At 39.7% G+C, this 22,342-nt stretch overlaps 1 protein-coding gene across 4 annotated transcripts in view; it reads left to right on the forward strand.

The window, feature by feature from the left end:
- LOC138962926 (papilin-like) overlaps positions 1–22,342 on the forward strand; it is a 92,372-nt gene that overhangs the window by 10,513 nt on the left and 59,517 nt on the right. For all 4 annotated transcript variants that reach the window (XM_070334885.1, XM_070334883.1, XM_070334884.1 and 1 more), the window contains exons 5-8: positions 6,887–7,053; positions 7,843–7,875; positions 12,880–12,963; positions 16,668–16,748. In XM_070334885.1, coding sequence (XP_070190986.1) covers positions 6,887–7,053; positions 7,843–7,875; positions 12,880–12,963; positions 16,668–16,748 — 365 coding nt within the window. The remainder of the gene's footprint in view (positions 1–6,886; positions 7,054–7,842; positions 7,876–12,879; positions 12,964–16,667; positions 16,749–22,342) is intronic.

Consider the following 22,342-nt stretch of genomic DNA (forward strand, 5'->3'; position numbering starts at 1 on the left):
TGATTATTCTAAATAACCCATCACAACCATATGGATAACCCATCACAACCGAGTTTCGATCTCAACTGTCATTGGTCATTGTCTTTGATTTCAGAGTACAATTGAATAATTTATAGAGGTCATCTGCATATTCAGAGTTTACAGATGGACTACTTTTTTCAACATACGACTGAAATATTTTGTGGTGTCAAAGTCAATATCACGTATAGGTACAGGCCTACATGTGTCAATATTGAGAAAATAAAGAATACTTCATACGATACGCACATTCTGCATGGATTTAAAAAGCGGAGTCGAGATATATTGCTGGCTGAAGCGACTGCATGGTCAAAGGCATGTTCAACGAGTATCGCGAGTGGGATCAAGGGACGATACTCCCTAACTTTTACACAGACAGCCATCTACACAGAACCGTGAGAGAGAGGGAGAGCGAGAGGGAGAGGGAGGGAGAGAGAGAGAGAGAGAGAGAGAGAGAGAGAGAGAGAGAGAGAGAGAGAGAGAGAGAGAGAGAGAGAGAGAGAGAGAGAGAGAGAGAGAGAGAGAGAGAGAGAGAGAGAGAGAGAGAGAGAGAGAGGGACAATGACAATGACAATGACAAATCTTTATTTTTCGAGGGTGACAAGAATAAGCATAGATATGCTTTTTTGCATCTGGCCCTCGCCCTAAAGAGGGACTAAACTATTTTACTATAACTATGATCAGGAATAAAAAAGGTTACATAAAAACATTAATGGTAGAACATATAAGTGTATGTACATGAAGCGCATTATGTAGAAGCATTGTAGATCATAAGGTAGTGTTCAAAATTGGGTGTAAAGCAATGAAGATAAACGCAAAGTAAGCATACTTTGCAACAATACATTAGCTCAGCAAAACAATGTATTACAGAGCCAAATCTTCGTGATTTTGTCACAATAAACCATAATTCCGAATGTGCATGTCATGTCTGCGTGTCTAGTTCTTTATCTTTCCGTTGCTTAGAAGCTGAACACTGTGAATATGTAATTAAGTGAACAATAATGTTTGTTGAAATCTCAAGATCATTGTTTTCAATGTGTGTGTCACGACGACAGAATCTCCTCATCTTTGCTTGCCTTCAGGCAGAAGATTGCAGATATGTAAATTCATCCCATGACCTGCTTCTTTGTCTCTGTTAGCTGAGGAGGTGATTATCCTGAATAACCCATCACAACCATATGGATAACCCATCACAACCGAGTTTCGATCTCAACTGTCATTGGTCATTGTCTTTGATTTCAGAGTACAATTGAATAATTTATAGAGGTCATCTGCATATTCAGAGTTTACAGATGGACTACTTTTTTCAACATACGACTGAAATATTTTGTGGTGTCAAAGTCAATATCACGTATAGGTACAGGCCTACATGTGTCAATATTGAGAAAATAAAGAATACTTCATACGATACGCACATTCTGCATGGATTTAATAAGCGGAGTCGAGATATATTGCTGGCTGAAGCGACTGCATGGTCAAAGGCATGTTCAACGAGTATCGCGAGTGGGATCAAGGGACGATACTCCCTAATTTTTACACAGACAGCCATCTACACAGAACCGTGAGAGAGAGGGAGAGGGAGCGGGAGAGAGAGAGAGAGAGAGAGAGAGAGAGAGAGAGAGAGAGAGAGAGAGAGAGAGAGAGAGAGAGAGAGAGAGAGAGAGAGAGGGACAATGACAATGACAATGACAAATCTTTATTTTTCGAGGGTGACAAGAATAAGCATAGATATGCTTTTTTTGCATCTGGCCCTCGCCCTAAAGAGGGACTAAACTATTTTACTATAACTATGACCAGGAAAAAAAAGGTTACATAAAAACATTAATGGTAGAACATATAAGTGTATGTACATGAAGCGCATTATGTAGAAGCATTGTAGATCATAAGGTAGTGTTCAAAATTGGGTGTAAAGCAATGAAGAAAAACGCAAAGTAAGCATACTTTGCAACAATACATTAGCTCAGCAAAACAATGTATTACAGAGCCAAATCTTCGTGATTTTGTCACAATAAACCATAATTCCGAATGTGCATGTCATGTCTGCGTGTCTAGTTCTTTATCTTTCCGTTGCTTAGAAGCTGAACACTGTAAATATGTAATTAAGTGAACAATAATGTTTGTTGAAATCTCAAGATCATTGTTTTCAATGTGTGTGTCACGACGACAGAATCTTCTCATCTTTGCTTGCCTTCAGGCAGAAGATTGCAGATATGTAAATTTATCCCATGACCTGCCTCTTTGTCTCTGTTAGCTGAGGAGAGAGAGAGAGAGAGAGAGAGAGAGAGAGAGAGAGAGAGAGAGAGAGAGAGAGAGAGAGAGAGAGAGAGAGAGAGAGAGAGAGAGAGAGAGCGGTGCATAACTCTGGAAAAGTTGTCGTAGCTGGGAACCCGTTGAGATCCATTCCAACGCCCAAAAAATTATCAGAAGAGTCACCATGAAGTCAAATCAAACGTTAGTTTTTCTCATTTGGTTATTTGCTTTGGCTTTAAGTGTATTGCTTCGATTGATAGCTGAATCTGCTTGCAACCGTGCTGTTCAAGACTGTTCGAACTGTCGTCTGCTAGACGGGCTTGTGTGAATCCGAGTCGAGTCAACTGCGGGGTCAAGTTCAGCGACAAATGAGGGAGTGGAATCAAAATGAAAAGAAGAAGACGAAAAGAAGTTGGAGATACAGTTAGGATATATGGGGAAGAGAAGAGGATGTGAGGTGTTAGATGTAGCCAACCTTAGGTGTTCAAACTCAAGACCGGGACAAAGTAGAAAGCAATGTACCGCGACCGACTCTCAGTGCCGACATACAACTTCCAAGCTTTATTGCTTAACGTCTTGGGCGGGGATATAGCTCAGTTGGTAGCGCGCTGGATTTGTATTCAGTTGGCCGCTGTCAGCATGAGTTCGATCCCAGGTTCGGCGGAAATTTATTTCACAGAGTCAACTTTGTGTGCAGACTCTCTTCGGTGTCCGAACCTCCCCCCGTGTACACTACATTGGGTGTGGATCCCACGATTGACAAAAGGGTCTTTCCTGGCAAAATTGCTTAGGCACAGTTAATAATTGTCTACCTATACCCGTGTGACTTGGAATAATAGGCCGTGAAAGGTAAATATGCGCCGAAATGGCTGCAATCTACTGGCCGTATAAAATGTCATCTCACACGGCATCACTGCAGAGCGCCTAGAACTGTACCCACGGAATATGCGCGATATAAGACTCATTGATTGATTGATTGATTGACGTCTACAACAGGCGAAGTATTGAAGCTTTGGCTCACCTAAACCCGACGACTGAATAATGTAAGTGATCCACGTGTGAAAACCGAAACAGAACAGCGCAATGACAGCCAACATGTCTATCCCCGACTGGCAAACAGTAACACTGCATGCGAACTGACTTGGGTTAACGATCAAACCAGCACGGCCCAAACTGAATTTGTTGCGCTGCCATTATCGTGCGCAATTCTGGTAAAAATATAAACCCGGTATGCCGAATTAAGTATAACGAAAGCCGATGTCAAATATACACAGGGATATTTTAAAATGACTTTCAAAGTGTAAAAGCAGATAGCAGACCTTTTTATAAGCAATATGAATGACTGAATGTCCACATATAAGTCGAATGACGCCGTCCACTATGCTGACAAATGGGAACTAGCTTTGCGCATGAATTCATTGACATGAATTTCGAATGCGGAGGCGTTTGGCAAGCTGAAAACAGGCACGGGCAGGTTTTAGTGGAAAAAGTAAGTGTGTTTAATAAAAACGTCGGAGTAATGGGATAAATAGCTTACACACCTCGTCCTGAATATCTTGCATATTTTCCCTCGGGTCGATTTTCAGGTATTAGCTCGCCAAAGGCTCGGTAATACCTGAAAATCGACCCTCGGGGAAAATATGGAAGATAATCAGAACTCGGAGTGTATAACCTATATATATATAATTATCATTGTGTGTGTTTTTGGCTCACGTAAGTGTAGCCTATGCGATCGTAACTTTGTCTGTCTGTGCGTGTGTGCGTGTGTGCGTGTGTGCGTGTGTGTGTATGTCTGTGGTAGAAACTTTAACATTTCCGAGTCTATGTGTGAGTGGTTATCCAAGACTATGGATAAAGCTCGCATAAGATTACGTCACGGTCAAAAGTGTTTGACGTCAATTAATGCATCATGACGGCATGCCTCCCTGTAGTCTTTCTCTCTCGCGTGGTGTGTGTGGTCTCGGTCAGTGTTATTTTGAGCGGGCCGAGACTATTTGGCAGTCGTGTCCCTGTAAGTAGGCTACATGCAGACACAGACAGATCTAGATCTAGTGTCTCTCTTTCTTGCACAGTCGTCACCTAAGCTTACTGTGTGTGTGTGGGTGTGTATGTGTGACGGAGTGATTGAGTTTGTGTTACTGTTTGTCTATTTCTTACGTGAGCCTTGAAGGCTTCGCCTCTTGTTTTGTTTAAATCTACGATACTGTGTAAAATAAATTAGGGTTAATGTCTGTATGTACTCTTAGTCCGTACACGCTGAGCTGGGGTGGGGTACGTAACGTTACATCAATAAAGTAACGTCTTTTGCCAACAATTCTGAGTTTTGATTACACACCTTCGTCTTTACCTAGCATGTAGGTAAATAAAAATATATTTACTTTTTGAAGTAAATGAGTTGCCCGAAATCGGTAGATTTTGTGTAAGTACATTGCGGTTGATGTCTTTTCTTTGACTGGTGTCAACCCTGGAAATAGACAAATTCCGGAAATAACTCTGTCGGGTTTGCATGGGTCGGGAAAGAATTCATTCTCGTACTTTCAGTGAGGGAAACTAGATGTGCTCCTTGTTCGTTCATGTTTTCCAGACACATCCCTCGCTAGCTACTGGCCTAAAATGTCACGTGAGAAAGCTTGGTTCATTAAGGGAAGGGCAAACTCGACAGAGTTATTTCCGAACATCGTCAATTAATTGATCAAGCTATTTCCACGGCCTCCACAGCAAGCACCCAGTCTGCTGATTTGTGGTGTGTGTCCAAATGGATGGATGGCCTTATCCCATGTAAATACCAGGCCAGATCTAAGATGGATGGCCTTATCCCATGTAAATACCAGGCCAGATCTAAGATGGATGGCCTTATCCCATGTAAATACCAGGCCAGATCTAAGATGGAGAGCCGAATTGTTTACACGGGAAGGACTCTGCCTTTTATTTCAGGGGAGGGGTACGTAGCATTGCCCCATGTAACGTTCTGGTTTCAGGGGAGGGGTACGTAGCATTGCCCCATGTAACGTTCTGGTTTCAGGGGAGGGGTACGAAGCATTGCCCCATGTATAACGTTCTGGTTTCAGGGGAGGGGTACGTAGCATTGCCCCATGTAACGTTCTGGTTTCAGGGGAGGGGTACGTAGCATTGCCCCATGTAACGTTCTGGTTTCAGGGGAGGGGTACGAAGCATTGCCCCATGTATAACGTTCTTGTTTCAGGGGAGGGGTACGAAGCATTGCCCCATGTATAACGTTCTGGTTTCAGGGGAGGGGTACGTAGCATTGCCCCGTGTAACGTTCTGGTTTCAGGGGAGGGGTACGAAGCATTGCCCCATGTAACGTTCTGGTTTCAGGGGAGGGGTACGTAGCATTGCCCCATGGAACGTTCTGGCCAGATCTGAGATGTTTAACCTGCAGTAAAACTGTCAGCGGAAAAACGAAACAAATGGAAGGATGGTGTAAAACGATGGAAGAAAAGGGGAGGGGGACGGAGAATTGAACAGCCAATCGGCAATGGTGGTGGTAGTGCTGCTAACTTAGTATTTCTGTCCACAGTGTTAGTGACTATTTCGTACATAACGTGGTTATATGCTAAAAGCAACATTTATGGTGCGCTGACAGGCGTTCTTTTTATATTTAGTCAAGTTTTGACTAAATATTTTAACATCGAGGGGGAATCGAAACGAGGGTATGGTGTATGTGCGTGTGTCTGTGTGTGTGTCTGTGTGTGTGTCTGTGTGTGTGTGTAGAGCGATTCAGACTAAACTACTGGACCGATCTTTATGAAATTTGACATGAGAGTTCCTGGGTATGAAATCCCCGAACGTTTTTTTCATTTTTTTGATAAATGTCTTTGATGACGTCATATCCGGCTTTTCGTGAAAGTTGAGGCGGCACTGTCACGCCCTCATTTTTCAACCAAATTGGTTGAAATTTTGGTCAAGTAATCTTCGACGAAGCCCGGGGTTCGGTATTGCATTTCAGCTTGGTGGCTTAAAAATTAATTTATGACTTTGGTCATTAAAAATCGGAAAATTGTAAAAAAAAATAAAAATTTATAAAACGATCCAAATTTACGTTTATCTTATTCTCCATCATTTGCTGATTCCAAAAACATATAAATATGTTATATTCGGATTAAAAACAAGCTCTGAAAATTAAATATATAAAAACTATTATCAAAATTTTTTTTTCGAAATCAATTTAAAAACACTTTCATCTTATTCCTTGTCGGTTCCTGATTCCAAAAACATATAGATATGATATGTTTGGATTAAAAACACGCTCAGAAAGTTAAAACAAAGAGAGGTATAGAAAAGCGTGCTATCCTTCTTAGCGCAACTACTACCCCGCTCTTCTTGTCAATTTCACTGCCTTTGCCATGAGCGGTGGACTGACGATGCTACGAGTATACGGTCTTGCTGAAAAAGGGCAGCTACTTGACTAAATATTGTATTTTCGCCTTACGCGACTTGTTTAGTTTGAAGTTTCAAGGACATAAGAGGCCTTTGTACATCCTGCTTTGTCGGGGGAAAAAAACATAATATAATTAATATATACATTTAGAGGTGGCAACGAGTGTGGTGGGTACGAGCCGAATCGTTTACACGGGAATCACTGTACCTTCACTTTCAGAAAAAGACGGCGCGTGTCCGGCCCCTGGAAGCGTGGAGATCAGGAGGCGGAGGGCTTCGTGCAGAGGCGACAATCAGTGCCGGGGGAACAAGAAGTGCTGCCAGAATGAGCGTGGCGGAAACTCGTGTGCCGACCCCATTACCAGCACATTTGTCTGTAATTCTCTGGTAAGAAAAATTAATTGTTCACTTATTTATATTTCTCGCTGAATCTCAATGGCAAGATAACGACCGTTTATAGATCATCGTGGGATATTATGTAATGACTAGATATGGGCTTATCAGGGCAAAACAGAGTACTCTTCTTGTTGTTGTTGTTGTTACACCCCCGGTATAGGGGTGTGTATAGGTTTCGGTCGATGTGTTTGTTTGTGTGTTTGTTTGTGTGTTTGTGTTCGCATATAGATCTCAAGAATGAACGGACCGATCGTCACCAAACTTGGTGAACACGTTCTATACATTCCTGAGACGGTCCTTACAAAAATTGGGACCAGTCAAACACACGGTTAGGGAGTTATTGGTGGATTAAAATTATACAAGGACTTATAGAGGGACATCTTAATGGTCAAAGGGAAATAACCATTCTCACTCAGTCACTGCCACCAACTGAGAAGGTTATTTCCCTTTGACGGGGGTGTTTTTCCTACCTCAGAGGAATTTCTTGTTGTTGTTGTTGGTGGTGGTGGTGTTGGTGTTGTTGTCTGCTTTGTTATTAACGACTTTGAGTTTGCCATGCTGTTGAGTGCTTTCTCCTTGTTGTTGTTGTTGTTGTTGTCGGTGTTGTTGTTGTTGTTGTTGGTGGTGGTGGTGGTGTTGGTGTTGTTGTTGTTGTTGTCTGCTTTGTTATTAACGACTTTGAGTTTGCCATGCTGTTGATTGCTTTCTCCTTCTTGTTGTTGAACACTGTTTAATACAAACAGCATGTATACACTGTGTGTCGATCTTTTATCTTTACAGAACTGTATTCCGGGAATCCCATGCGCTATTGTGGTAAGATCTCCTCTTTTTGTCCGTCCGTCTGCCTGTGTAAACCTTCTGTTACGCGTGATTGTTCTGAAAAGTGACTATTACATGATTGTTCTGAAAGTCTACTATTTATTTCATCGTAAACATGTAAGCCCTCATACGTGATTGTTCTGAAAGCTTACTAATTTACATGATTGTTCTGAAACTCTACTAAAGGTAAACTTGCTTCACCCGTGAAATGTTGTCAGATATGGAACAATATGTATACCCCAGCCCAACGAAGTTGGAGGGGGGTATACTGGATTCACTTTGTCCATCTGTCTGTGTGTATGTCTGTATGTATATAATTATATGGAACAATATTTTGATACAATGATACTAAATCTTTAGTGGTATTGATATTTATACCCCAGCCCAATGATGTTGGAGGGGGTATACTGGATTCACTTTGTCCGTCTGTCTGTGTGTATGTCTGTATGTGAATGGAACAATATTTTGATACAATGACACTAAATCTTAAGTGAAATTGATATTTATACCCCCGCCCAATGAATACAAACTCAACAAGTAATACGTTTCATACATTGAACATGTCTTCTTTATTGTTCTCAACTCAAAATTCAAATTAAATGTCCAAAGACAAAAATTATTTATAATCTTCAAAAATGTAATGATTCCTCTTGATTATTCCCAACTCAAAATTCTAATTACAGGTTTAAAGGATCCATTTTGGTGACCTAGCCACCTAAGCATGGCAAAGAGGGAAAATGGAAGCTAATTTTTGCCCCTTTAAAGACGAAAGGTACAACAAATAATTTTCACAAATGAAACTTTTATTTTTTTTTATGAACTAAAAATTCAAGTGGAGAGGGGATGAGAGACGTGAGGAAATGGCCGGGGTTGCGAGATGGGTGTGGAGTCTGGGCTATAAAGTTCTTGCACGCGAGACAATATACTTCTTTTGTGTGTGTGTGTGTGTGGGGGGGGGGGGTATTTTGTTTATCAACTCTCTCACTCTCTCTCTCTCTCTCTCTCTCTCTCTCTCTCTCTCTCCCTCTCTCTCTCTCTCTCTCTCTCCCTCTCTCTCTCTCTCTCTCTCTCTCTCTGCTCTCTCACTCTTACTCTCTCCTTCTCTCTCACACTCTCTCTCTCTCTCTCTCTCTCTCTCTCTCTCTCTCACTCTTACTCTCTCTCTCTCTCTCTCTCTCTCTCTCTCTCTCTCTCTCTCTCTCTCTCTCTCTCTCTCTCTCTCCCCTCTCTCTCTGTGAATATTTTTGTCATGCTAAATTTGGGGGGGGGGGGGCAAAAAGACATGTTTGCCCCCCCCCCCCACCCCAGGAACAGCAGCTGCCCCCCCCCCTCCCCAGTTTCCGACGCCAGTGCACTGAGTACATACGCACACACACACACCACACATACACACGCATGAAAGCTAAATTTATTAGCACATCTCTGTTTTCAGTGACACTTGTTTTTTTATTACACTGAAACCACCAGAATTTTGTATATGAATTATTCAAATGGTTTGATAAAAATGTCAGTTGATATAAACAAACCTCCCCCACCCCCTACACCTAAAAACAAGTCGCGTAAGGCGAAAATACAATATTTAGTCAAGTAGCTGTCGAACTCACAGAATGAAACTGAACGCAACGCAACGCAGCAAGACCGTATACTCGTAGCATCGTCACTCCACCGCCCGTGGCAAAGGCAGTGCACGTGGAATTGACAAGAAGAGCGGGGTATTCGTTGCGCTGAGAAGGATAGCACGCTTTTCTGTACCTCTCTTCGTTTTAACTTTCTGAGCGTGTTTTTAATGCAAACATATCATATCTATATATTTTTGGAATCAGGAACCAACAAGGAATAAGATGAAAGTGTTTTTAAATTGATTTCGAAAAAAAAATTTTGATAATAATTTTTATATATTTAATTTTCAGAGCTTGTTTTTAATCCGAATATAACATATTTATATGTTTTTGGAATCAGCAAATGATGGAGAATAAGATAAACGTAAATTTGGATCGTTTTATAAATTTTTATTTTTTCTTACAATTTTCAGATTTTTAATGACCAAAGTCATTAATTAATTTTTAAGCCACCAAGCTGAAATGCAATACCGAACCCCGGGCTTTGTCGAAGATTCCTTGACCAAAATTTCAACCAATTTGGTTGAAAAATGAGGGTGTGACAGTGCCGCCTCAACTTTCACGAAAAGCCGGATATGACGTCATCAAAGACATTTATCAAAAAAATGAAAAAAACGTATGGGGATTTCATACCCAGGAACTCTCATGTCAAATTTCATAAAGATCGGTCAAGTAGTTTAGTCTGAATCGCTCTACACACACACACACACAGACAGACAGACGCACATACACCACGACCCTCGTTTCGATTCCCCCTCGATGTTAAAATATTTAGTCAAAACTTGACTAAATATAACAAGTCGCGTAAGGCGAAAATACAATATTTAGTCAAGTAGCTGCCATTTTTCAGCAAGACCGTATACTCGTAGCATCGTCAGTCCACCGCTCATGGCAAACAGTGAAATTGACAAGAAGAGCGGGGTAGTAGTTGCGCTAAGAAGGATAGCACGCTTTTCTGTACCTCTCTTTGTTTTAACTTTCTGAGCGTGTTTTTAATCCAAACATATCATATCTATATGTTTTTGGAATCAGGAACCGACAAGGAATAAGATGAAAGTGTTTTTAAATTGATTTCGACAATTTAATTTTGATAATAGTTTTTATATATTTAATTTTCAGAGCTTGTTTTTAATCCGAATATAACATATTTATATGTTTTTGGAATCAGCAAATGATGGAGAATAAGATAAACGTAAATTTGGATCGTTTTATAAATTTTTATTTTTTTTTACAATTTTCCGATTTTTAATGACCAAAGTCATTAATTAATTTTTAAGCCACCAAGCTGAAATGCAATACCGAACCCCGGGCTTCGTCGAAGATTACTTGACCAAAATTTGAACCAATTTGGTTGAAAAATGAGGGCGTGACAGTGCCGCCTCAACTTTCACGAAAAGCCGGATATGACGTCATCAAAGACATTTATCAAAAAAATGAAAAAAACGTTCGGGGATTTCATACCCAGGAACTCTCATGTCAAATTTCATAAAGATCGGTCCAGTAGTTTAGTCTGAATCGCTCTACACACACACACACACGCACACACGCACACACACACACACATACACCACGACCCTCGTTTCGATTCCCCCTCGATGTTAAAATATTTAGTCAAAACTTGACTAAATATAAAAAGGGAGTGGAGAGACGGATCAACTCAAACACACATCTGAAGCTGTCGCGCACACAGAAGACGGATCATCTCAAACACACTTCGTTGGGCAGGGGTATACGTAGAGGTTACATGCCGAGTCTCAGTGATTATTAAAAATAATGGTCGAAGTTAGCGGATCATGAAAAATGCGAGCTTTAGCGAGCTTTTTCATGACCGCGAACTGAGACCATTATTTTTTATAATCACTGAGACGAGGTGTGTAACCTCTTTATTCCTCCTTTCTTCAGTTATTCAAAGAAAAGAGGTTTTTTTGCGAAAGTTTGATCGAATCCTATTCTCTCAACCAGTCAACCTGCGCAGGCGATCGATTAATGCGCGGTTGTATAGTTCCGTGCAAATCATTCCATTCTGTTAACACTTCTTGTCAGTTTTCCTATTTTGGGCTAAAATCAAGTACACAGATATGCTGTTATTCTGCTGTGGCGGCAAAGGCAGATATTGTGTGTTCTGTATATGTTTTGGTATCGGTTAAGATAATGTTCTTTCGTCAAATGGGACTAGCAGACGAACTTTTGCACCCGTGTTCCAACGTTAAAAACTGTATGAAGTTAAGTTTTCTGGGGAAAATAGTGTATGAAACCGCTTTATGTTGTTTAAATTGATGAGATGTGTGCATTTGGTTGCGTGTGATCTGTTTATTAAATGAAATATTGTTGAAAACTGACCGTCGGATTGCAGTCTGTTGTCGAAGAAACTGAGTGAAAAGAAGGGGAACTACTCTTGTCGCTGGACAAAGTATGAGTTACTTGCCTTGGGAAATTGCTTGTGATGAACGTCTGATCTAGATTCAGAAAACAACCGAACTCATGGATTTTATATGGAGATTCATGTGTTCAGGCCTGTAGTTGTTAATTTAAATGCGGTATGTTTGTATTGTTTGCTCCAGAGATGTATACTTCGTACATTAGAGCGTTCGGAACTTTTCAGTCGCAAAAAGTAGTACCGAAACAGAACAGCTTCTCAACCCATTGCACTATCGAGGATTCAGGCTGTTGCTGGGTCGTTATTTGTTTGGTTGCTGGGTCATTATCGAAAAATAACTACCCCTACAAGTTTACAGAGGTAAAGAAGCAGAGGGGGGAATAAATCTTGTTCCATATCTGACTACATTTCACGGGTGTTTCTTTCTTTATTTGGTGTTTAACGTCGTTTTCAACCACGAAGGGTTATATCGCGACGGATTTCACGGGTGAAGCAAGTTTACCTTTAGTAGAGTATCAGAACAATCATGTAAATTATTAAGCTTTCAGAACAATCACGTATGAGGGCTTACATGATTACGATGAAATAAATAGTAGACTTTCAGAACAATCATGTAATAGTCACTTTTCAGAACAATCACGCGTAACATACGTCAGTCCGTTTGTCTATAATATTATATACATATTATGTCCCTCCGTCTTTCTGTCTGACTGTCTCTGTCTTTGTCTGTATGTCTGTCTGTCTGTCTGTCTGTCTGTCTGTATGTCTGTCTGTCTGTCTGTCTCTCTCTTTCTCTCTCTCTCTATCTCTCTCTCTTTCTCTCTCTCTCTCTCTCTCTGTCTCTCTCTCTGTCTCTCTCTCTCTCTCTCTCTCTCTCTCTCTCTCTCTCTCTCTCGCTCTCTCTCTATCTATCTCAGGGCTGACACCGTTTTATTGAACGCGGACCCATTAGGCAAAAAGAAGGAACATATGACAACATATGTTACAACGTCTTACTTACAGGATTGCGCTCCAGGATCGATCTGTGTTGAATCGCCAACTGGCGCGACATGCAAGCAAGGGACCCCTACTGACTGTACCGTTATTGTAAGTGTTTTTTTTTTCCTTTTACGTTATTTTATTTGGTTGTTGGTTGTAGTATCTTAGCTATGTATGCTTGCATTTTAACTTTTACGATGCATTGAATTCGAGGTGTCATTGTTTTTAAAAGTGCCTGTAGTCTTATAATAGAGTATGCCTGTATTTCGATGATGATTTGTTTAACCCTAAAGCCCGTGTAATCTTCTTCTATTTCAAATATTTCAAATAGGTATGCTAATATGTAAGTGCTGTGTTTTTGACTTTATGATCAGTGCTGTATAATTGCTTGGCTTGTGTAATGATTATACATGTGAAGTGCTGAATGTTATTGACTTATTCATATGATATTGTAAAGCGGCATGAGATAGGCGGTGAATAGCGCTAAAGAAAAGCGTATTTTTGTTAATGATTTTATTATCCCCATCAATAATGTATCCATATGCATATAATTCATTTTAAAAGACCAGTCCAAGGGATAAGGATGCCAATGCAATAGCTGTATTCTCAAATGACTGTCGCGGGGTCAGGACTGGGATAATTGTATGCCTATCGCTCACTGTCGCGTCCATAATTATTTGAAACTGAGAGTCTGACTACATCGAAGTTGCGACAATCGCAGACCGGCGACAGAGCGAGAGTGGGTTAGCTGCTTGCTGGCTTTTACATGTCCCTTCAACCAATTTGCCTATTCGGGGAAGATACATGTTTTTATAGTTAGTCAAGTTTTGACTAAATATTTTAACATCGAGGGGGAATCGAAACGAGGGTCGTGGTGTATGTGCGTGCGTGTGTGTGTGTGTGTGCGTGTGTGTGTGTGTGTAGAGCGATTCAGACTAAACTACTGGACCGATCTTTATGAAATTTGACATAAGAGTTCCTGGGTATGAAATCCCCGAACGTTTTTTTCATTTTTTTGATAAATGTCTTTGATGACGTCATATCCGGCTTTTCGTGAAAGTTGAGGCGGCACTGTCACGCCCTCATTTTTGAACCAAATTGGTTGAAATTTTGGTCAAGTAATCTTCGACGAAGCCCGGGGTTCCGTGTTGCATTTCAGCTTGGTGGCTTAAAAATTAATTAATGACTTTGGTCATTAAAAATCTGAAAATTGTAAAAAAAAAAAAAAATTTATAAAAACGATCCAAATGTACGTTTATCGTATTCTCCATCATTTGCTGATTCCAAAAACATATAAATATGTTATATTCGGATTAAAAACAAGCTCTGAAAATTAAATATATAAAAATTATTATCAACATTTTTTTTTCGAAATCAATTTAAAAACACTTTCATCTTATTCCTTGTCGGTTCCTGATTCCAAAAATATATAGATATGATATGTTTGGATTAAAAACACGCTCAGAAAGTTAAAACGAAGAGAGGTACAGAAAAGCGTGCTATCCTTCTCAGCGCAACGAATACCCCGCTCTTCTTGTCAATTCCACGGGCACTGCCTTTGCCACGGGCGGTGGAGTGACGATGCTACGAGTATACGGTCTTGCTGCGTTGCGTTGCGTTCAATTTCATTCTGTGAGTTCGACAGCTACTTGACTAAATATTGTATTTTCGCCTTACGCGACTTGTTCCTTTCTATGAAGGAAAGAAAGAAAGAAAGAAAGAAAGAACAAAAGAACAAAGGAAGACAGAACGAAACAAGTCGCGTAAGGCGAAAATACAATATTTAGTCAAGTAGCTGCCATTTTTCAGCAAGACCGTATACTCGTAGCATCGTCAGTCCACCGCTCATGGCAAAGGCAGTGAAATTGACAAGAAGAGCGGGGTAGTAGTTGCGCTAAGAAGGATAGCACGCTTTTCTGTACCTCTCTTTGTTTTAACTTTCTGAGCGTGTTTTTAATCCAAACATATCATATCTATATGTTTTTGGAATCAGGAACCGACAAGGAATAAGATGAAAGTGTTTTTAAATTGATTTGGACAATTTAATTTTGATAATAATTTTTATATATTTAATTTTCAGAGCTTGTTTTTAATCCGAATATAACATATTTATATGTTTTTGGAATCAGCAAATGATGGTGAATAAGATAAACGTAAATTTGGATCGTTTTATAAATTTTTATTTTTTTTTACAATTTTCAGATTTTTAATGACCAAAGTCATTGATTAATTTTTAAGCCACCAAGCTGAAATGCAATACCGAACCCCGGGCTTCGTCGAAGATTACTTGACCAAAATTTCAACCAATTTGGTTGAAAAATGAGGGCGTGACAGTGCCGCCTCAACTTTCACGAAAAGCCGGATATGACGTCATCAAAGACATTTATCAAAAAAATGAAAAAAACGTTCGGGGATTTCATACCCAGGAACTCTCATGTCAAATTTCATAAAGATCGGTCCAGTAGTTTAGTCTGAATCGCTCTACACACACACACAGACACACACACACACACACACACACACACATACACCACGACCCTCGTCTCGATTCCCCCCTCTACGTTAAAATATTTAGTCAAAACTTGACTAAATATAAGAAAAAAAGACAGAAAGAAAGCAAGATAGAAAGAAAGAAAGAAAGAAAGAACGAAAAAAGAAAGAAAAAAAAAGAAAAAAAGACAGAAAGAAAGCAATATAGAAAGAAAGAAAGAAAGAAAGAAAGAAAAGAGAAAACAAAAGACAAACAAACAAACAACAAGTCGCGTAAGGCGAAAATACAACATTTGGTCAAGTAGCTGTCGAACTCACAGAATGAAACTGAACGCAATGCAACGCAGCAAGACCGTATACTCGTAGCATCGTCAGTCCACCGCTCACGGCAAAGGCAGTGAAATTGACAAGAAGAGCGGGGTAGTACGTTGCGCTGAGAACGATAGCACGCTTTTCTGTACCTCTCTTGCTTGTAACTTTCTGAGCGTGTTTTTAATCCAAACATATCATATCTATATGTTTTTGGAATCAGGAACCGACAAGGAATAAGATGAAAGTGTTTTTAAATTGATTTCGAAAATTTAATTTTGATAATAATTTTTATATATTTAATTTTCAGAGCTTGTTTTTAATCCAAATATAACATATTTATATGTTTTTGGAATCAGCAAATGATGGAAAATAAGATGAACGTAAATTTGGATCGTTTGATAAAAAAAATAAATTTTTTACAATTTTCCGATTTTTAATGACCAAAGTCATTAATTAATTTTTAAGCCACCACGCTGAAATGCAATACCGAAGTCCGGGCTTCGTCGAACAATACTTGACCAAAATTTCAACCAATTTGATTGAAAAATGAGGGCGTGACAGTGCCGCCTCAACTTTCACGAAAAGCCGGATATGACGTCATCAAAGACATTTATCAAAAAAATGAAAAAAACGTATGGGGATATCATACTCAGGAACTTTCATGTCAAATTTCACAAAGATCGGTCCAGTAGTTTGGTCTGAATCGCTCTACACACACGCACACACACACACACACACACACACACACACACACACACACACACACACACACACACACACACACACACACATACACCACGACCCTCGTCTCGATTCCCCCCTCGATGTTAAAACATTTAGTCATAACTTGACTAAATGTAAAAACACGGAAAAATAACTGCACAATTGTCGCAAGTACGGTACTGCGAATGTTCCATACACTTCCCAAGCTTAAATCTGCTAGAAAAAACCACCCTTGCTGAAGGTTTCCAAGGGCAGAAAGCTTTAACTGCTACAGCGTTTATTTTCAGGACTGCGAACCAAACTCTACATGCATTGATTTCCCCACTGGCTCTAAGTGTGTGCCTTTGAGTTCTACGTGTGCTGTGAGAGTAAGTACATATTTTCGTCTCGTTCTTGTGTATCACATGACAAAACTGAAGCGAACCATTGGTCAAGCAAGCGCACGTGATATCAGTGGACATTGTGTAGGAAGTTTTGTTACTACGATAGTTTTACGCCGCGATCTCATGAGTCTTCCTTTCTTGTGACAAATAAATGTGGATGTCACACTTACAACAATACATGATACTGTTTCTTCCTCCGATGTTTAGTTAAAGAATTGTTGTCAGCTTTCTATCTGTTTTAAGTACATACACATGTTTCATACATAGATTATTTGATGGCCGGGGTTATTTTGGTCGTTTGTAACGTGTTTCTGTTTCTGATCTACCCTTAAGGTTAAGCAAGTAGTTATTTTTGTTGCATATTATTTGGCTTTAGACAGTGGGTCTAAGGTACAGGGATGTTTGCATCCCCCCCCCCCCACACCACACACAAACTCACACTTTTTTTTTGTAATTCTCTGTTATTATGGGGGCGAGGACGCCCCCATTCTATACGGATAGTTTAGAGGTTGACCATGGGCAGCGCCATTTTGTTGTGAAATACGTCATCAGTTTGTGTACACAGGAAGTTGTGACATCCGTCACCCTATGGGAGGGGTGGAGGCAACATTGTTCATCTGTAGAAAGTTGTGAAATCCGTCACCCTATGGGAGGGGTGACGTCAAAATTGGTCATCACAGAGTTTGTGTAACACAGGAAGTTGTGAAATACGTCACCCTATGGGAGGGGTGACGTCAAAATTGTTCAACAAAAACATGATATGTCGCATTGTGCAGGGTCAACTGCAACAAACTCAAACCGAGCCATTCATACCTAGCTGTATTTGAGTGACTTATATACCCGACATTTTTATTTCTTATTTTTAGCACAGGTGTAGGAAAAATCATGAACCAAAATGTTATTTATTTTCTAATTTAACATTTTTTTTACAAATATGACCATGGTCTTTTAAACATACAGTGACATTAAACATTGTTATGTTAAAAAAAAGAAAAAAGAAAAAAGCTTTTGTGCACAAATCAGAAAATACATTGTACATTTTACCTACAGGCCAAACAGTGTCTGTTGGCAGCAAAGGGCCCAGCAAGTTGCTATTTTTAGATCGATTAAAAGTTGTCAAGAACAGGCGCTTACATTTGGATGTGTCCACTGATAGTAGGTTTGGTTGTGATCAATCAGAATGATGTAGGAATAAAAATGTATGACAGTTTGGTATGATGACATGTAATTCAAATATGCTGAAATGTAATATTATACATGATATAATATTATTATGGCTGTTGCCATGACCATGAACCCCAAGAAAGGTTTAATGTTATGTAAAATCAAAATACCAAAATCAAGCACCTACTAATCTGGTCTACGGTGCGGCTTGGACCATAGATATCCCTTGACAGGATCGCCAACTCTGCGCGCGCGCCAACGCTGGCCCTGTTTCGAACTCCCGTCTGCGGCTGCGAGAGGTTTTGACAGTAACTTTACTTCCGGTGCAGTCTTTCAACACATGGAGAAGAAGGAGAATTTCGAAGGGGAGGTGGAGTTTGTGGCTGAGGTATGTGAAAAGCAAACAAAGCAATACAAAAAGATCATTGCTGATGATTGAAATGAGTCATGTGAATCAACAATAAAGATTGATTGTGGACGGCACGTCATTATTTTTGTTTTTAACACTTGAAACGCGAGAGCATCTGACACACTGGTAAATCCGAAGCTGTGCACGCAAGCTGATCAGCAGATCGTTTTTCTGCAGAATTCTCGCTCACATCGGCCACTATTTTAGCTCAGCGAACCGACAAATTTGCAACAGAACAATTTCTGAATGTTAGAAATTCGGCTGTAGATTTATAGATACCCTTTCTATTCCATGGTTGTTGTTTTTTCAGGGGGAAAGTACCGACATCTCAATCGCTGAAAAGATGACAGCATCACCACAAAAGAAACTCCAAGAATTGCCAAAAGTAAGTAAAAATATTGACAGATCTATGTAAAAGACTATGAAAATTTAGAACTGGAACAACAGATATTCAAGAAATAACCGATAAGTGATATATATTATAACTGAACCATTGATTGATTTGAACGTGCATCATGCATGGAAGTTAAAAATGGTGCAGGAACGGAAGTCAGATCAACACATCAAAAAGATCAGTGCAATATATTTGTTTTCTCTCCCCTCTTGCATAATTCTGTTTTGATATATATATGCTTGATGTCTTCTGTTGTTTTTAAATTCATTGTCACTTCTAAATTGCATGCTTTATTGCAGAACGCTTGTGCATCTATCAAGAATGACAACTGCCTTTCACCGGAGCTCAGAGGGCTTGTCGACCAATTCAGTAATTGAAAAGTAAGTTTTTGAGTAAGGCGATATAAAAAAAATCAGCTTGCAAAGTCCCAGTACCTGAAAGATCACTTTCATTCATAGTTTTCGAGCAAAAATACTGCTTCGTTGCACAGAGAGGCTACTGTTTACAAATATTTTAGGTACATGCCTGCCACTACAATATTTCATGTGTTTTTTAGGATCATTGATAGCACATGTCATAGTTGAAAGACATGATAAGGATTCATGAAAGTGGTTTGTCAACACGTTCTATAACGACAAATGGAATACAAAATTTAATATGTTCACATCCATTCATGTAAAGTGTAGTTTTGGGTTGTTGTCGTGTGTTGTTGGTTTTGATTGTGTGCATGCATCTACATCTTCAGTTTCACTCTTGGGTTGATTTCTGCTATATTTGTGTGTTGTTTTATTTATAATATTTTATTTTCTGTGTTTTAGGTGCAGATCTGAAAGAGAAACTTCTGCTTCTTCATGACTGCCTAGTTCCCTGAGGCAAGGTTGGGAATGCTGCCAAGGAGAAGGCGTGGGCCAGGTACTACTCTGCTTTTTCAACCCAGCATTCAGGCATTACTGAGTTGACAGTATCCCCTGCAGTTTCAGCCTGGATTGCCTTGACCATGTTTATACTGTTGGTGTCTTAAAGGCCTATGAAGAAAAACTAGGGAACCAGTAAGTGCATTAGAAATCAAAGAGGATGAAGAGGACAATGCAAAGTATGTTGGAGGATGTGTTGCCAAAAAGCTAAAACAGAGAGTTTGGTGTCTCCAAAAGAGTGCGTACAGAGATGAGAAATGGCAGTGTTTGGAAGCGCTGACTTGCGCACCTGAATCCTACAGTGAAAAGAGTGAAACCACCCCTGACATGACAAGCATGCTGAACAAGGGCAAACTGACCTTTGTCAAGCCCAATGTATTGCAGATGTGTCTGTCCATGCAACACAAAGCAGAAATCTTAAACAGAATGAGGCAAAGCGTTGATGATATCAAATAACCAAAGGGAAGTAATTGCTCTTTATTCATACATGTGTAATAGAGTAAGCGAGAGTTGTACAAAACCTTTTCTCTTGGCACCTGAGATGATAACAAGCATTGAAATATACAAGCGACTTTCATCATCTCGTGCCAGAAGAAAAGGTTCCGTACAACTCTCACTTAATCTATTGCACATGTCGTATGCATAAAGAGCGATTACTTCTCTTTGGTGATTTGATGTCCATGGAACAGATTTTCTGGGAAACCTGTGCATCAACACACAGGCAAAAGCAGATGACTTTATTGAACCATGCAGGAACAGTGATGCTGTTCCGGTGTGTTTTTATGACACTTTGTATTCATTTGATCTTTCACAAGCTGTTCAAGAAGACACTTTGCAAAATGTTCTGTTTTTTTTTTAAATAAGACTCCACCACAAACTGAAGACAATGATGGACAAAATGAAATGTACATGGAAAGAAAAGACTGAGGAAAAAGCTGAAAACATACAATGTTGGACAAAATGAAATGCACATGGAAAGAAAGGAGTTTGAGGAAAAAGCTGAAAACATACAATGTTGAGAACAATCAGGAAGGATCTCTGTAGTGTGTTGTGTATGATCTTTCTTCATGCAGTACAAACTATCCTATCTGATCAAGTGCATGTACATTGAATTTGAACTTCTTGATTGTTGTCTTAGGTGTCGATTTTTTGTGTTAAAATCTGCTGTCGTTAAAATGTACTTCTCTTCCTATTTGGTTCAGTATTGTATCACATGGCTTGTTCAGTGCCTGTTCTGTATTTTCATGAGTCCATGTAAATTTAAGTCTGCAACATGAAAAATTGAAACATATTCATTTTGCTATGGTTCAAACCTAATTCCTTTATGTACTTGTTCAAAATATAATTTTGACAGCGAGATATTTTGCAAACAGTTTTCATTTCAAAATCAATTGTCAGCCACTTGATAAATGTCTTGCATCGATGCGTCTGATTGTTTTTATGTTGACCACTATGTACACTGGAATTTGCTTTGCTTTCCTAATAGAACATGTTCAGTCGCATACCAGCAACACTTTGTTATAACCTTGAATGGTTGAAAACGACGTTAAACACCAAATAAAGAAAGAAAGAAAGAAAGCAACACTTTGTTAACGTTTGAATGGAATTGGAAGTTGTATGAACTCAAATAGAGCATATGTATCTTTGGTCACAGTGACACACACACACACCATACAGTGACAATGCAGGGCCGGACTAGGGCTACCGGGGGGGGGGGGGGGGGGGTTATGCAACCCCCCCTCCCCAACCTAAACATGTACCTCACTTATTTAAAAAAAATGTATTGTTTATTTTATGCCGTTTCATGCAAGGAGCGACCATTTTCCTATCTCAGAATATGACCTACCCTTCCCCTGACCCCCACAAGGGGCAGAGGAACATCCCCCTGGACCACCACTGGCAACCCCCCCGCCCCCCCCCACTCCTCTTTGCTTAGTCCGGCCCTGTAATGTACCAACATTCACTATCTCACTCAGTCTCAATTCGCACAATTTGACACAAGAAAGATTCCTATTCATACACATGTATTTAATCAATGAAGTAGTTACATTCTCAAACAAAGTTTCAACATGTTGCACCCACTTTAAAGCATAAATTCTTGTGACATTTAATTTAATTAATTAATTAACGGGAATTAATCAATGCTTTAATTTGGGAGTTTGAAATTTGTCGCAATAATTTCTTGGTCAAGTTTATTTACATTCTCTGCTAAAGAGCTTTACAGTCAAATCCAATTTTCCACACCTAACCTATAAAACACAACATTCCAAATGAAAAAAAAAAATCATTCTCTTGGCTCAGAATTGGTGTTGATTAATTGTAACACAAAGCGATTTACTGAAAATGTTACTTGTCACTCACTTCAACACTGTCGCCAAGCCAGTCTAAACTGCAGCACGCTGCTTCAGGAGGGACTTTTTCCTTTACACTTTAAATCCAAACACCATCGGCTGCGTAGAAAAATCACTGAAAATGCTGACTCAAAGTCAAACCTTAACCAAGCTGGCCTCCAGGCTCCAGCACAACAACCTTAACCACCTGGTTCCCCTCGTTCTTCGCGAGGCACCACGACTCGGGAAGCTGCTGTACATCACGACACAGTTCTTCAAAGTTGTAGTTGCAACAACCTCTGGCAATTCTGGTGCGGGACGGAATGTCTGAAAAAAAGCAGAACAATAAACCCTTAGTAAAACTAAAT

The sequence above is a fragment of the Littorina saxatilis genome, linkage group LG3 (genome assembly GCF_037325665.1).
Source record: "Littorina saxatilis isolate snail1 linkage group LG3, US_GU_Lsax_2.0, whole genome shotgun sequence".
Taxonomy (NCBI): domain Eukaryota; kingdom Metazoa; phylum Mollusca; class Gastropoda; order Littorinimorpha; family Littorinidae; genus Littorina; species Littorina saxatilis.